This window comes from Rhinolophus ferrumequinum, chromosome 16 (genome assembly GCF_004115265.2).
Source record: "Rhinolophus ferrumequinum isolate MPI-CBG mRhiFer1 chromosome 16, mRhiFer1_v1.p, whole genome shotgun sequence".
Taxonomy (NCBI): Eukaryota; Metazoa; Chordata; class Mammalia; order Chiroptera; family Rhinolophidae; genus Rhinolophus; species Rhinolophus ferrumequinum.
In genome coordinates this window covers 47,090,564-47,104,921 of record NC_046299.1, presented here as the reverse complement: position 1 = coordinate 47,104,921, position 14,358 = coordinate 47,090,564, and the positions used below count along the sequence as shown (strand labels likewise).

Below are 14,358 nucleotides of genomic sequence, written 5' to 3'. Positions count from 1 at the left end.
AGAGAATACTAAATAGTCCCAATAAGACATAAAGGCCTTGGGCGGACGGGTGGCTCAGTTGGTTAGATTGTAAGCTCTGGGCAGCGGGGCTGCCGATTGGATTTCTACTTGGGCCAGTGAGCTGCACTCTCCGCAACTATAATGAGTGGCTGCTGAGCTCCTGGGTGGCCAGATGGCTCAGTTGGTTGGAATGTGTCCTCTCAACCACAAGGTTGCCGGTTTGACTTCTGCTGAGCCCCTGCAACTAACAACGGCAACTGGACCTGGAGCTGAGCTGCGCCCTCCACAACTAAGATTGAAAGGACAACTTGACTTGGATAGAACTGATGAGTCCTGGGGAAAAAACACACGACTGTTCCCCAATAAATACACTGTTCCCCAATAAAGTCCTGTTCCCCTTCCCCAATAAAATCTTAAAGAGAGAGAGAGAGAGATAGAGAGAGAGAGAGAGAGAGACCTCAACTATAGCAGTGGCCAAGAAAATGAAGAGGTAGAGGTGCTCAGATCTTGTAGAACAAGAGAATCTAGAAGATTAGAGGAAGGTATCAAAGATGACTGAATTTTCCACTTTGGGTGACCATGTAGATTACAGATAAGCCATTGTACCAAGTATGTAATGCAAGAGGAGGAGGAAATTTAGGAAAAAAGAGAACAAATTTGTTTATACCTATTAGAGACAGAGTATCTTTAGCAAGATGTCACTTGGTAACATTACAAAACAGGAACTTACCAGGGAGGTCTCTCTCCTAAAGACATTGCTACTAAGTGTTTTAGAAGTATGTTTGTAAACCATTAAGTGACTGGCAACATTGTGATCAATCAATATTGTGAAGTGAGGAGTAAAAGATGATTCATTGCAGTAAGGTTTGAAATAAAATATTTTAGAAACACCTTAAATGCCCATCAATACGTTTGGTTAAATGACTGATCTTTTGTTTTCAATGGCTCAGTCAAATAGGAAATCAGCATTTTTGCAGATGATTTAAATCAAGAATGAAATAGAAAAGATTGACTGAATTTAAGTCGACAATACTTTTCACCTATTCTATCATACCTGTATTCATAATAGAGACAAAATAAATACTAACTTCAAGTGACTGAGCTAAAAATGATAAAACACCAAAGTTGACAGATTTTTTTAAAGGTCTGAAAGGCACGTTTGAGTATTAACCAAGTTCCATAAAATCCTTCCAATAAAGTCTAAGTCAATCAATACTTTTACTACCTCAGGTTCATAAAGTGTAATAATGGGAACTACTGTTTATATATCACTTTGGAGATTACAAACCATTTTCAACTTCCTTCTGTTTCAACTTTTATTATTTGTTTAGGAGATACTGGGAATATTAGGAGACACAGGATTCCCTACATCAGGGAGGGACAAAGGAGACGGAGTCTTTATTGATGTTGCCCAGGCCCGAGTACATTGGCTCTTCACAGGCACAATCCTACTACTGATCAGCACCAGAGTTTTGACCTGCTTGTTTCTGCCCTGGACCAATTCATCCCTCCTTTTGCAACCTGGGAGTCCCCCGCTCCTGGGAGATCACCATATTGATGGTGAAGTTAGCGTGGGCTCTATCTCCTGGGTTCATGCGCTCCTCCTGCCTCAGCCTGCCGAGTAGCGGGGATTACAGGCACGCCTCGCACCTCAATTTCTAATTACCACTTAATCCCAACCACCCTGTGAGATCTGGAGAGTACGTAGAAATCACCTGCCCAGAATTGCGAGGAAAGCTGAATTATTTTTATACTTCCAAAGCCAAGTTTCAAGATGAAGAATGCAGAGTTTATTGTTTCAAAAGAAGTTTAATTCTTCTGGTTTCTCAGGATGAAGAGGTGGTTAATGAAATTTGTTCCCCTCTTAATTTTTAGATCTTTAACTTCCAAAAAAGACACACACCTAGAATAGTGGAAATGATGCATGGTGGAAATATTTGCAAAACTACATTTCATACAATGTCACTATGTCTCTGTCAAATCCTATAACGGAAAAACGGTATGTTCTAGTTTTCTGAGACAAATTCAAAAAATAAGATCATGTATAAGATCATGTACTACACAAGACATTGCAGGTAGGCCCACACATTCTTATCGATGGCTTAAAAGTGGCACTGTACATACACCCCAGGAAAACGGTGTAACACGAGAGCAAACTGTCTCTGGACCAATCCCTCCACCTAGTCTCACAGGAGGTGTCTCCCAACCCCTCAGGTACTGACTTACCTCCAAACGCACCAGGGCAGATGGTTTTTTTTTCAGTTCCTCACATTTCCTCTTCTTACAAATCTGGTGGCTGTTCTTTCGGTTCTTGCAGTAAGTACATTCACCACAATTGGTCTTCTGCTGGCAGGGCTCACAGACCCCACATCGCTTTCGCTTCTTCTTTTCCAAAGCAGGCAGCAAAGTTTTGTAGGAAGGAGAGGAGCTACTGGCAAGTGACACTGGCCTAGACACCACTGTGGTGTTGATCTGAGAGCTCCCTCCTTCCGACCTGTTGGGACCAGCCTGGGAGAGCTCAGTAATGCCCTGTGAATTGTGACAGGGTCCTCTCTTGGGGGTTAATGTGATCCCCTGAGTGTTATCTTGTGGAAAGCTTATATGAACCTGCTTCTCATTTTCTATATTGCTTATAACCATTACTGGAGGTACCGAACTTATCTCTGAGTTTGATGATGGTTGAGGAGTATGACCTGAGCCCAAAGGCAAAATCTGCATAGCGCCTTGGGCCTCAAGCCCATATGAAACAGTGCTCTGGGGATCAGGCCATTCTGGGAGAACATTACAGGTAGCAATTGGGTTTAGAGGAGCAGGAAGAAAGATAGGTGGGTCTGAGGCATTACCACCACCCATACCAAGGACCTGTTGATCTAGAATAGCACCAAAGACCTCTCCTTGGACTGAAATAGCACCAGGAAACTCTGGTGGGCCTGGGGTCGCACCCAGAGCCTCTCCGTGAACTGGGTTAGCACCAGGAACTGTCCATTTAGGTGGGACAGCACTAAAATGCTGTCCAAGGACATGGGTGGTGTCAGGAACCTCCTGTTGACCTGGAGTAGCTTTGAGTACCTCTGGATGATCTGGTTTAGCACCAAGGGTTTCCTGTTCTGAGCCTGCCAAGAGGAGTTTTATTAATGAGGTAGGATATATTGAATCACCAATAGACAAATAGTTCCTAAAGTCCAATTCAGGTATAACCTTATTAAAGCTGGAGGTGGGGCAGCGATCATGTTCACTTTTAATGGGATCGACGTAAGAATCAGACAGCTTAAGAGATTCTACTCGTGAACCCAAATCTTCTAACTGAATGCTGGTGTTTCCTTCAGAGGCAACCTTGAGGGCTGCTCTTTGGAGCAAAGGAGCACACAGAGTGTCCTGAGCAAACATTCTAGGGGAATTACTGATATCATTTAATGTCTCTTTAGAGAATAGTCCTTCACCACCACGAGTTCCTTCCAATGACCCAGAAAGGATCTCTGCTGCAGGGCCACTGTGAGTGGGAATATTTATTTTGGAATCCTCTACCCTTTGGGACCAAGACTGGGTTGTCCTTTGGCTCTCACCTTGAATTAAAGATGCATTTTGTATGCCAATTAGATTCTCTATATCAGGAGGGATTAGGGGGTCTTGCATTGAGACAGAATCATTTTCTGAGGGCTTTACTCCCATGTTAGTAAGTACCTTATAATTATACTCGTGTTGCTTTTCTAAATTCTTAGGAGGTGGGACTTTCTTGGGTTTGGCTATGACCACTGGGGGTTGGGAGAGTCTCCTGCTAAGAGAGGTGCTTCGGAGAGCCATTGTAAACCCATTGCAAGTTAAGGATTCCGGGTTCTGAAAAAGAACCTCAGTCCTCTCCAAATTCATTCGTGCTGCTCCAGCTCTTGTCAGAAGGCTTCTGACTGGCATAGGTGGTTTGGGTTCTGTTTTTTTCTTAACATCTCTTTCTTGAATTAATTGCTTTAATTTTCCAGGGCTCATTGTCTTGACTGAGGCCACATTTTTGTTTGCTGGCTTGGATGTCTTCTTCAAGTGACTGTTTTTCTTTTTGTTTAGATCTTCCCTCCTGACTAATCTGGAGGGCCTCGCATGGCGGGATCGAGACATAGCTATGGAGTAGGAAAAAATGAAAAGGCACAGGGAACAGAGTCATTGGTCCTTTGGAAAGTCTCACTTTTGAGGAGAATCTGGATGCACCATGGTTCAGGTTTCGGTCTGAAATAACAACAACAACAAAAAAAACATTGGAAATGAGCCTTTTTCCTATGTACTCTCCCATTCAAAATAGAATATTTACCAGCAATTATTAATTAAAATTAGGGAACTGAGAACTTTTACTGCAGAAGAAAAACATAATATAATATATTTAGAAAAAACACTCAAGTATCCTTTAAATCCCGGATTCACAATAAAGTTCCTTCAATCACTGTGACAACTGATTAAGATGAAGTTCTTCAAATAAGGTAAGCATGGGAGTTTCTTTATATTAGAAACCACAACTATTGTTACACGGAGTTTAAAGCTCAAAGTTCAATTTTCACAAACTTGGATACTTAAAGAATTATTTCTTAATCTCTTTCCTCAACACAGCACCATACAGGCGGAGAGGTATCATCTGTTTGACAGCAAAGCTGGTAAGGCCAGAAGAAGAGGCTTATTATATAATCTAAGAAACTCTACTCCTTGGATATCCAATAATACTAACACCACATACCAATTAACAATCCACAGATTTTGAGCTTTTCGTATGCACACACACAAAAAAAATCATAAAATCTTGGGAATTAATATTAACAGATTAGGTTATAAATAAGACTTGCTGGTCCAACAAATATCTGCTGAGTACCTACTATGTATAAAGCAGGCATTGTGGTAGGTACTGCCCACACCCATAAATGACATGCCTCTTTGCTCTTTTACCCGACTTAATCCAAAGACTGCTGATTCTAAAATCCCTTCTACCAAGGGTCCCAGAAGTCTCATGGTAAATGCCCAGGGAAGGAAATTGGAAATAAAAAGAAAATGAGATAATCAGAACAGCAAAGGATAATAGACAAGCAAGATAAGCAAGAAAAGAAAATGAAAAGCTGACCCAGAACCATCGTCAATTGCCTTTTCATCACCTCAGATTGCCTACCCTAACCCAAAGTAAGACCAAGCTATGAACAAGAATGAAGCTCATCATACAAAATATATCAATAGACTATCCAAAGATCACAGCATTAACAATGTGACAACAGATTAGGTGATAATTCTTTAACAGTTGACAGGTTGTTGGATTTGTGAGAAAGCATGATGTAAGAGAATAGTTACTAAAACTGGTCTGCAATCAAGTGATCGACAGTCTGTGGCAAAATGAAGAAAACAAGGCAGTATAAAACTTTTCATAAAGTTGAACTCATTCATTTTAAACAACTCTCTCTTATTCTGAAATTATGCCTTCCTGTTTTGTCTCATTCAAATGTCCTTTCTTTTAAAAAAAAATGTAATAAAAGTCCTTTCTTTTGTAAAAAGGTGGGGGATAGGCTTTTTTCTTTTTATAATATTACTTGGCAAAGTAAAAATCTGACAACCCTTTATCATTCTCAAAATTTGCTTTTGTTTTTTCTGTACTGATCTAATCCAGGTAATCCTGGTTGATTTAGAGGCTAGAGAAGGTGTCACATCAGAAAGTATTGAGTATGAACCTATGATAGATAGGTCCTTCAGCAAACTACTTAACTGAATCAAGGTTTCTGCATCTGAAATGAGATCGTTTTGAGGAATCAATGAGCTCCTACAGGGAAAGCCCAGTGACACTGGTTTCATCCTTGTGAGATGAGATTGGGGGAAGAGGAGGGAACAGGGAAGGCAGGGTTAGAAGAAAGACTTGGGAATATGCAGATTGGGTTCAGTTTCCAGCTCAGAAACATTACTAGCCACGTGATTCTGACAAATTCCTTGGTCTCTCTAGACCTCAATTTCCTTCTGTGTGATAGAACAGGAAGTATAATAGTACCAGCCTCATTGGGTTACCATGAGAATAAGATGATATATATGAAGGCTTAGCATATTAGGTGTTTAAAAGCGGGAATTTTTTTTTAAAAAGCTGCGTATAACTCCAAAATACAAAATGTCATAATAAGAGAAAATAGGCTAAATGGTAGTTATCATTATTATAGAACCAGTTTAACCCAGTCTGCTATATCCTGCCTGCAAAGCAAGATCTAGTGCTTTCATTTCACTTCCCGCCTAACAACACATTTTGTAGGCCATACACTATAATAAAAGATATGCCAGAGCACAACATTCAGTCAAAGCCTTTTGCCTTTAAAAAAGAACTTTTAAAATAGACATTAGTGATAACGTTAACCACAAAAAAACAAAATTTTGATAAATCTGTGCGAAATACAAACACCAAGCCAGAGAATTACTTCACTTGAGTTCTTGGCAGCTAAGTTTTCTCCTTTTTCTTAGGGAAAAAAAAAAAAAAAACAAGTTATGGTTTGCACTAACTCTTTGGCTGTGAAAAACTATTTTCTCCAAAGACCATTGCATTTTGCACCAGTATTTTTAGAAAACAAAAGACATTCCAATTACAATCTCCAGAAAGTCAGCAATTTTTATAAGGATGTTTTTTTTTTCAGATAATGAAAAGCAATCTATTCTCTAGAAATTCAACAATATCAGGATAGCATGCTTTATCTCGTCTATAAAATTACATTGCTAAAAAATTATTAGAAGCATATAATCTAGGTATTACAATCAGCCTTGAAAATTAAAATTCGTATATGTAGGCAAATAATCGGGATATGCCAGAGGGTGTCATGGGATCCGCTTTTGAAAGTAGTTTATAAATCGATCTGTCTCTTATGTATTCTTTTATATTTTTAAATTAAAATGCTTTAGAAATTCAGACCTGTAATTAAGATAATGTTTACCATTCAAGCCTTATCTCCTGAAAAAGAGCCTGCCAAGGCAATGGAAAAGGTATGAGCAACATGGATTGGGAAGATGTGGCCTCTTTAAATGGTAACAGCCTTTTTATGAGATCCTGAAAGAGGCCAATGACCCCTGAAAAACCCAACTGCAGCGGAGAAACCACTTGGTACCACCCAGCCAAAGAAACAGAATCAGAAACAAAATAAAGGCTGCCACGAAATTCTAATTTTATCACCCTTGGCTCCACTGATGAAATGTAACCTTCTTTAGTGATAAACCAAGTTATCTCTAGAACTGAACTGTGGGAGAAGAGGCAGCAAGCTTCTTTAGCAATTTGTAGAAAAAAAAAAATGTAGTTCATCCTATTAAATAGGCCCATATTTAAATATAGAATTACTCCCTACGGATCTCCTTAAATTTATTTTCCTCAATATTTTGTAAACATTATTAAATGCTCCATTTTTTTTGTTGGTGTGTTTATTTATTATAGAATATTTATGTCATATAAAAAGCTACATTTACAATTGAATACTAATTTCACTTCCATTTTTCATTTCTGATGAAAACTGACGTCAATTATTTCTCAAAATCAGTTTTATTCTACCCTAGAATATAATCAAGAGTCTTACAGAGATGGCTACAGGATAACATGAGTGAAGCAGAAAATAAGAGAATGATGTCCCTGTTATTAAACATAAATAATAGGCCCATGAGGGGGAACCATATGCAATTAATTGACATAACCTCTAAGTTCTGTTTTTCTGGAAAACAAAATGAAACAAAAATACCCCAACAATTGTAGGATGCAAAACCTTATTTATTTAACAAATCTTTTCACCAGAGGGTACCAAGACCCCCAATCCACAATTAAAAAAATTTTTTTCCTAAAATGTCCTTGTTACTGGAGTGTATGACATTCAAACATTAGAGGCCAGAGATAAGAGGTCAACTCATAATTTGAAACATGAAGAGATACAATACTAGCCCAAATTAGAGAATATAAGGTTAAGGACTGGAGAAGTGGTAAGAACAGGCCCCACAGTGAATATGATAAACAGGGCCTGTATAAAGATATGCTAATTATTCACACATAATTTAAACTTACCTAACTAAACTGGTCAACAAATAGAATCAGATTTTTGCATCAACACTATTTGAGCATACTAAGTTATCAGGCTTTCCCTAAGGGGAGCCTTTACAAAAAAAAAAAAAAAATTATTGAAGTAATCACCTTGCCTAGAAAATGAAAGCTGACTTCCTAAACTGTATCAGTTGTCTGTAAAGGACAGTATTGACAGCACCATGTTAAAAAAGTCCTCCCCCACCTATATCCCTCCTCCTTCAGCAAAGTCCCCTGGGCAGGAAGTGGCTGAACTGATGTAACCATCGAGCCCGCATGTCAATTTAAAATTATATTGCAATCCTTCCCACTACCAGCAGTGGCCAAAAAAGTGGTAAGTATTTGCATACATAGAGCTAGTTGCAAAAGTAATGCTGATTTCATAGTCTCTCCATTCAGCTCCTCGGAATTTAAAGGCTATTTACTATACCGCATTTGACTGAGAAATATAAGACTTAAAACATTTCTTTTTAAAAGGCACCACCTGGCTCAGTTTCCTCCAGCAACTAAGTTCCACATCTAAAGGAAGAGGAGGTGGGAGGGTTGCTTGCAGTTCCTAGATAGTTTGCTACCACAGGAAGTGTGAGAGCCCTCGGCACACGGAAAGGCTGTTCAGGAAAACTCACTAGAATGCTAGCAGATTTAGTCAAAGGCTCCTTCCATATGTAAAACAACCCTGCTGCCCTGCAGAGCAAGAAAAAAAAAAAAGGCCAAAAAGGGCCGCAGAAAAGGGAAAGGAGAAGTTAAAATGGAGATAGAATAACCCTTCTAAAAACAAACATTAAATGCATTGGAAAGAAGAGGAAAAAGCGTAAGAAGGAAGAAAATGTCTTAAAAAAAAAAAAGCTTAAAAGACACAGGAAGGGAAAGAAATGTATAATGAAGCTAGAATATTAAAAAGACAACTGGGATCAAAACACTAGAGACTAAAGGTAGGAAAATGGAGGGAGTAAAAGATAAATTTAAGTGTGCAGGGGAAAAAAGATAAAGACGCAAAGAGGAGAGTGGGGGAGGGGAGAGACAAACCAGATAAAGGAGATGGGAAGAGGAAGAGAAAAGGAACAAAGGGCAGGGACCGTGGTGATCCAAACCTCCGACCCATCTCGATTCTGGTAGACCAGAGCTGAGAGCAATAGTTAACTCTCATTAAAATGGTAAGTGGTGGTCCCAGAGTTGCAAGTCTGACCTAGTAATCTTTGCAAAGAAAAAAGGTCACTGTATGCTAACTCCCATATATCTTGATTCTGAAGTTTAATTGAAATCATAAAATGACTTTAAACACTGTTAAAGGTTGACAACTGACCTTTATTATGATCCCTTAATTGAGGAGGGAAGGGACTTGGTTTTTTTTAACCGGTGTAGCCAATACCGATAAAATCAGGAAATACATCCAAATATTACCTTTAGTCTTTAGTTCTAGGAAATAATACAGACTAATCTCCAAATATCTCATTTACCCACCTATCTGCTTGGACGGCGCCCCCCTCCTTATTTAACTAGTCATAAATTCCTAATATGCCCCGAATTAACTCTTGCCCCAACTGGTTAACAAGCGCCCTTTCCCTGTTCTTTTTGACATCTTGAGGCCTAAGGAAGCCAACATTTTCACTTCACTTTATATTGTTGGGAGGGGGAGGGGTAAAGGATGAGCACATTTTGGTTCAGGGCTGACCCGAGGTTGCTGCCCTAGAGCGCCGCCCCGCAACCCATCCGGTGCAGCGCGCAGCGCACCCCGCTGACACTGAGTTGTGCACCTCATCTTTTCCTCGCTCAAGGTCTTTAAGCAGTTTTTAAACATTTCTTCATAAACTGATCATTACTATGGTGGATGATGCAGCTCGTTTTGAGCCGGAGAGTGGAACCCGGGAGGAGGGAGAGAGGCATAAGAGTGACCTATGCGGGATGGTAAATTTGGGAGGAGGACGAGTTGGGGGCTGAAGACTCCTAGTTCAAGCAATACCTGTTCTCTTGGTGATACAATAATTTTTACTGGGTCAGAAATGCCCAATTTGGGTTCCTCATTCACGTGGAAAGGTTACTGGGGCCCGCCGACAATTTTCTGACCTCTTTTTGTAGAAATGTATGGAGCGAACACAACCCTTCCAGAGCTCAGTTGGTGGGGAGGGTGGGTGAGGGACGCAAGGGAGGGGAGCAAGAGAGGAGAGGGGGAGAAAAGAGGAGAGGAGAAAGGGGGAGAGGGATCTAGCCCTGTCTCTTCCCCGACCCGACGCGGTAAGTGGCGGCGACTCACGCCACCCCCGCCGTCGGGAACCCGCCCCGCACTCACCGCACCGCTGGTCGCGGCACCCAGCTCTACGCACCTCCCACCCACGAGCCCGCCAGGGAAAACGTCGGCGTGGGACTGAAGAGACGGCAAAGCCAGTGAGTTCGGCGACCAGGTGGTACTCATAAGAGTTTTTAAAAAGCCATTTAGACAGAACACTAATTCTGTCCCGTATTCCCTTCTTCCGCGATCCATAGAACTCCAGGTCAAGCTCCGGCCGGACTCCCCTACTACCTGCACTCCTAAAGTTTCGGCCCTGAAGCCCCTTCCCCGAAACGCAGAGGGAGGCAAGCGCCAGAATGCTTACCCAACGAACCTATCCCCTGTATCAGCATGCGGGAGGGAGCAAACTTATCTGGGGGTACGCTTAAGAACCGGACAGCCGGGACTCACCACCCGCAACTTACCCTAACTCTTCCCTCTCCTTACACAGAGGCACCCGGACCTCCGACTCTCCCACCAGGCGCCTCAATCGCCTGCACGTTCAGGGAATCCCACCAGGCCACATTTGCCCTCCGCTCTCCCAGCCGGGTTTCCAGCGCGGCCCGGGGTCCGAGCCCGCATCCCCCACCCTGCCCCGCAACCGGGCCTCGGGGCAGGCGACCTCGTCCTCTGGCCGGGGGCATTGTTTCCCACCCGCAACAAAAGCGCCCCAAGCGGTCTGGGGTAGGGGGTCGCGGCGGGGAGCGGGCCCATCCCTGCGGCCCGAGAGGACCCGCGGACGCCGAGCCCCGGCCCACATCCAGCAGGAGCAGAGCACCGTCCCTCGCACCCCTTTCCGGCCTCCAAGTGAGGGTTCCAGCGCCCCTGCCCTCTCCCTCGGCCCCAACTTACCACTGGCCCGCTCAAGCTCAGAGGGCAGCGCGTGTTCCCCCAGTTCCAAGATTGCACCAGCCCTCGGGCAAACTTTCCAACTCGCACTGATCCCCACAACTTCAGAGCCCAGTGCCCCGGCGGGTGCGAGCGTAGCGGGAGAGCCCTGGGCAGACACCTACGGGCTCCTGGCACGGTCAGGGCCCGAGCCCCCGGGGTGAGCGGCTGCTTTCCAAAGGTCCACAGTGGAGGAGCAGGTAGAGTTGCATGACTGAGGCGGGGAAGGGTGGCGTCCCGGGGGGCAGACCCGGGAGCGGAGAGGCCAGCGGCTGCGCGCACAAAGCGGCGCGGGAGCGGACTACGCTGCCACTCCCCGCCAGGTCAGCCCCCCGGAGCAGCAGTGTCTCCCCAGGACAGACCTCAGGGAGTGAAGCTGGGGCTCTGCCTTCGCTGGACCCTGCACCGCTGAGCAAGAGGCAAAACGCGAGCTGGATTTCCACAAAATGGAGCTGGACTCCCCTCTCGACCCTTCCCCCTCCCTCCCCTTTGCCCTCCTCTCTCCCAACATTTTTTTTTTTTTTGATCTAAGGAAAGCACTAGAGAGACAGAGAGAGGTGTCAAGATTTACTTGTCATCTTTTTTTCCGAGGGGCTCTCAGAAGGAAAAGTTTTAGGGTCTCTAAATTGAATGTTTATAGATACCTAATGGGGTGCCAGGTCAGAGATGACAAGATTGAGCAATGGAAAACTGCCCTCAACACCAAAGACAGACGCCAGAAGACTCAAGGCTTAATGTCTGCAAAGGTCATCATAACATTTTTGTTAGTTATTTGGCCCTGTACTTTGGCGGTGGTCTTACTTTATGGATGAAGAAATTAAGGCACGGGAAGAAGTCAGTTTTCAGCATTAAGAGGAATTGCCAGTGCATTATGCCAGTACAGATGTCCCAATTAAGACTGGGGCATCTGAATTTCTCCTAAAATGTTTGACGGCTGTTGCTTCTTCCAGCAGTCAGTCATTATACAGACAGGGGAATCCAGATTTTTAATGGGGTCACCATGGTGCGGAAAATTCTGTTCATGGAACTATTTTTCCTCTCAGGTCAAACTTCAACTGAAGAGAAAGTCATTCTATCATATCATTGCCTTCCACACCATTCTACTCCCATTCCACACATAATTATTCTTTGTTCTACTTGCTTTAATAAGCATAACCAGATTGGTCTTTTGAGAAACATCCTAAATTTTCAAACTTTCTCACTGACTGATTCAAATTTATTCTTGAGCTAGGAACCAGGCATACAGCGTTGAATAAAATTTGCCTTCTACCCAGGAGGAATACACATTCATCCGAGGTTTGCAAGCAGAAAATAAAGACTGCAAGTACTGTGTTTTCAGTGCTACAGTCAGATAAATACCTTGGTTGAAAAAAGTCAGAACTGTTGCATTTGAAATAACTCTTATCTGCAAAAAATGGACTCTTCTCAGTCAATGTTTCCAAAAGCTTAATTGTGAATATCTTGTCAGAAACAATCTCCTTGGACCTAGATGAAAAGAATATTGGGAGAGTTTGAGTCAAAACTTGATTTTCATAAAGAACAAAAGGAAAAAGACTATCATGAAATAGCAATATCCTGGCTTTTGTCAATTAATTGAAATGATTAAAAAGTATTGAAATGGGAAAATCAAAAGATGCAGAAACCTGTCCGAGGTAACACTCATTCTCTTCATTCCATAAATGTTAGTTGAGTCCTTGCTTTGTGCTAGGCACTGTTCTAAACTCTGGAGAAACAGCAGTGAGCAAAGTGAAACCTCTCGCTTGTGGAGCTTGCATTTGATCATGGAGTAGGAGTGAGGGGGCAGAAAATAAAGAAGGCAAATGAGCAGAATATATATAGTGTGTCAGATGGTGGTCGTCAGAGGGAGGGAGAAAAAGTAGGAAAGGGAACAGGGAATGCTGGGGAAGGTTGCAATTTTAAATACAGCAATCAGATCATTAAATTGATCTGATAAGGGAAGAAGCTGGGGAGATATTAAGCATAGGAAAGAGTGAGGGAAAAGGTGCTGAAGGTGGGACAGTGCTATTGCCAACAGAAATATTTCACTGTGCTTCACAGCAGTAAAAAAATTGGAAGCTGCCTAAATGCCCATAAAAAAAAAAAAAAAAAAAAAGAATGGATTGCTCCCACTGGCCAATTCTAGGACAATTTTGAGTTTGGAAAAGAGGTTTGACTTGGAAAAACAAATTTGGCAGTTATCAGCCTGGCGATAATATTTAAAGCCACCTTGGTATCTGACTCAAACATAGCACCTAACAACACCAGGTCCATCTCAACCTGTCAGGAAAGAGGTCTGTCTGATACTTATAATAGAAAGAAAAAGGTTGAACAAGTCACAGGAAACTAAACAATAACCTGAGTTGTTCTATCCAAGGAGAAAAAAAGAAAGTGTAATTCTTTCCAGACTTCAATATCAAAAAAATTAATGTTTAAGCAATTTCCCACTATCCTTACAACTACCTTACCACATTCTTCCTTAATAACAAAGCAAGAATCACTCTTATTTCCAATCACCTTTGTAGAAAAGAGATATGAAAATACACATAATATAGGTATTTGAACAGTACTTTCCAACTTCCAAAGGATTTAACTCTAATTTCATCTTAGCTGCTCTGTTTATTAACTACCTTAACAAGCTGGGCAGTGAGTGCCCTAGGAAAAATATATATATATTCTCTACACACACACACACACACACACACACACACACACACACACACACACACACAGAGTTTCTCTCCTAAAGAACATAATCTCCGTTGGCAAACATTTAAAATTTTGACAATACTAAGTGTTGGTGAGAAACTCTTATACATTCTGGCAATATAAATGGTGCAACAACTAAGGAAGACAGACTCATTTAAGGAAGAAGACTCAAACTCATATAAGGAGATCAGAGACGGATGGATGGATAGATACATGTAGGTAGATAGATAGATGATACATTAGTAGGTAGGAAAGAGTTCCTTGTCCTTTGATAATCTGGGATACCAAAATTTCCATGGTCCAGGGAGATAACAGGGGAAGCTGGGCAAAATAAATCTGCAGTAATAGTTTTTAGCACAGGAAAAGATCTAATGCTGTCAATTCTGCTAGGAGTCCAGGAAAACAAGAAAAACTTAAGAGTAAAAAAGACGCAAGAGGATTAGCTTCAATTTCCACT

The 14,358-nt window shown here is 42.1% G+C and overlaps 1 protein-coding gene across 4 annotated transcripts in view; it reads right to left on the bottom strand.

Moving 5' to 3' along the window:
• Positions 1–11,549, bottom strand: part of TET1 (tet methylcytosine dioxygenase 1) — a 119,000-nt gene extending 107,451 nt beyond the window's left edge. For all 4 annotated transcript variants that reach the window (XM_033130601.1, XM_033130603.1, XM_033130602.1 and 1 more), the window contains exons 1-2: positions 11,160–11,549; positions 2,227–4,215 (exon numbers count right to left, since the gene is read on the bottom strand). In XM_033130601.1, coding sequence (XP_032986492.1) covers positions 2,227–4,107 — 1,881 coding nt within the window. In that variant the 5' untranslated portion in view covers positions 4,108–4,215; positions 11,160–11,549. The remainder of the gene's footprint in view (positions 1–2,226; positions 4,216–11,159) is intronic.
• Positions 11,550–14,358: the final 2,809 nt, after the last annotated feature.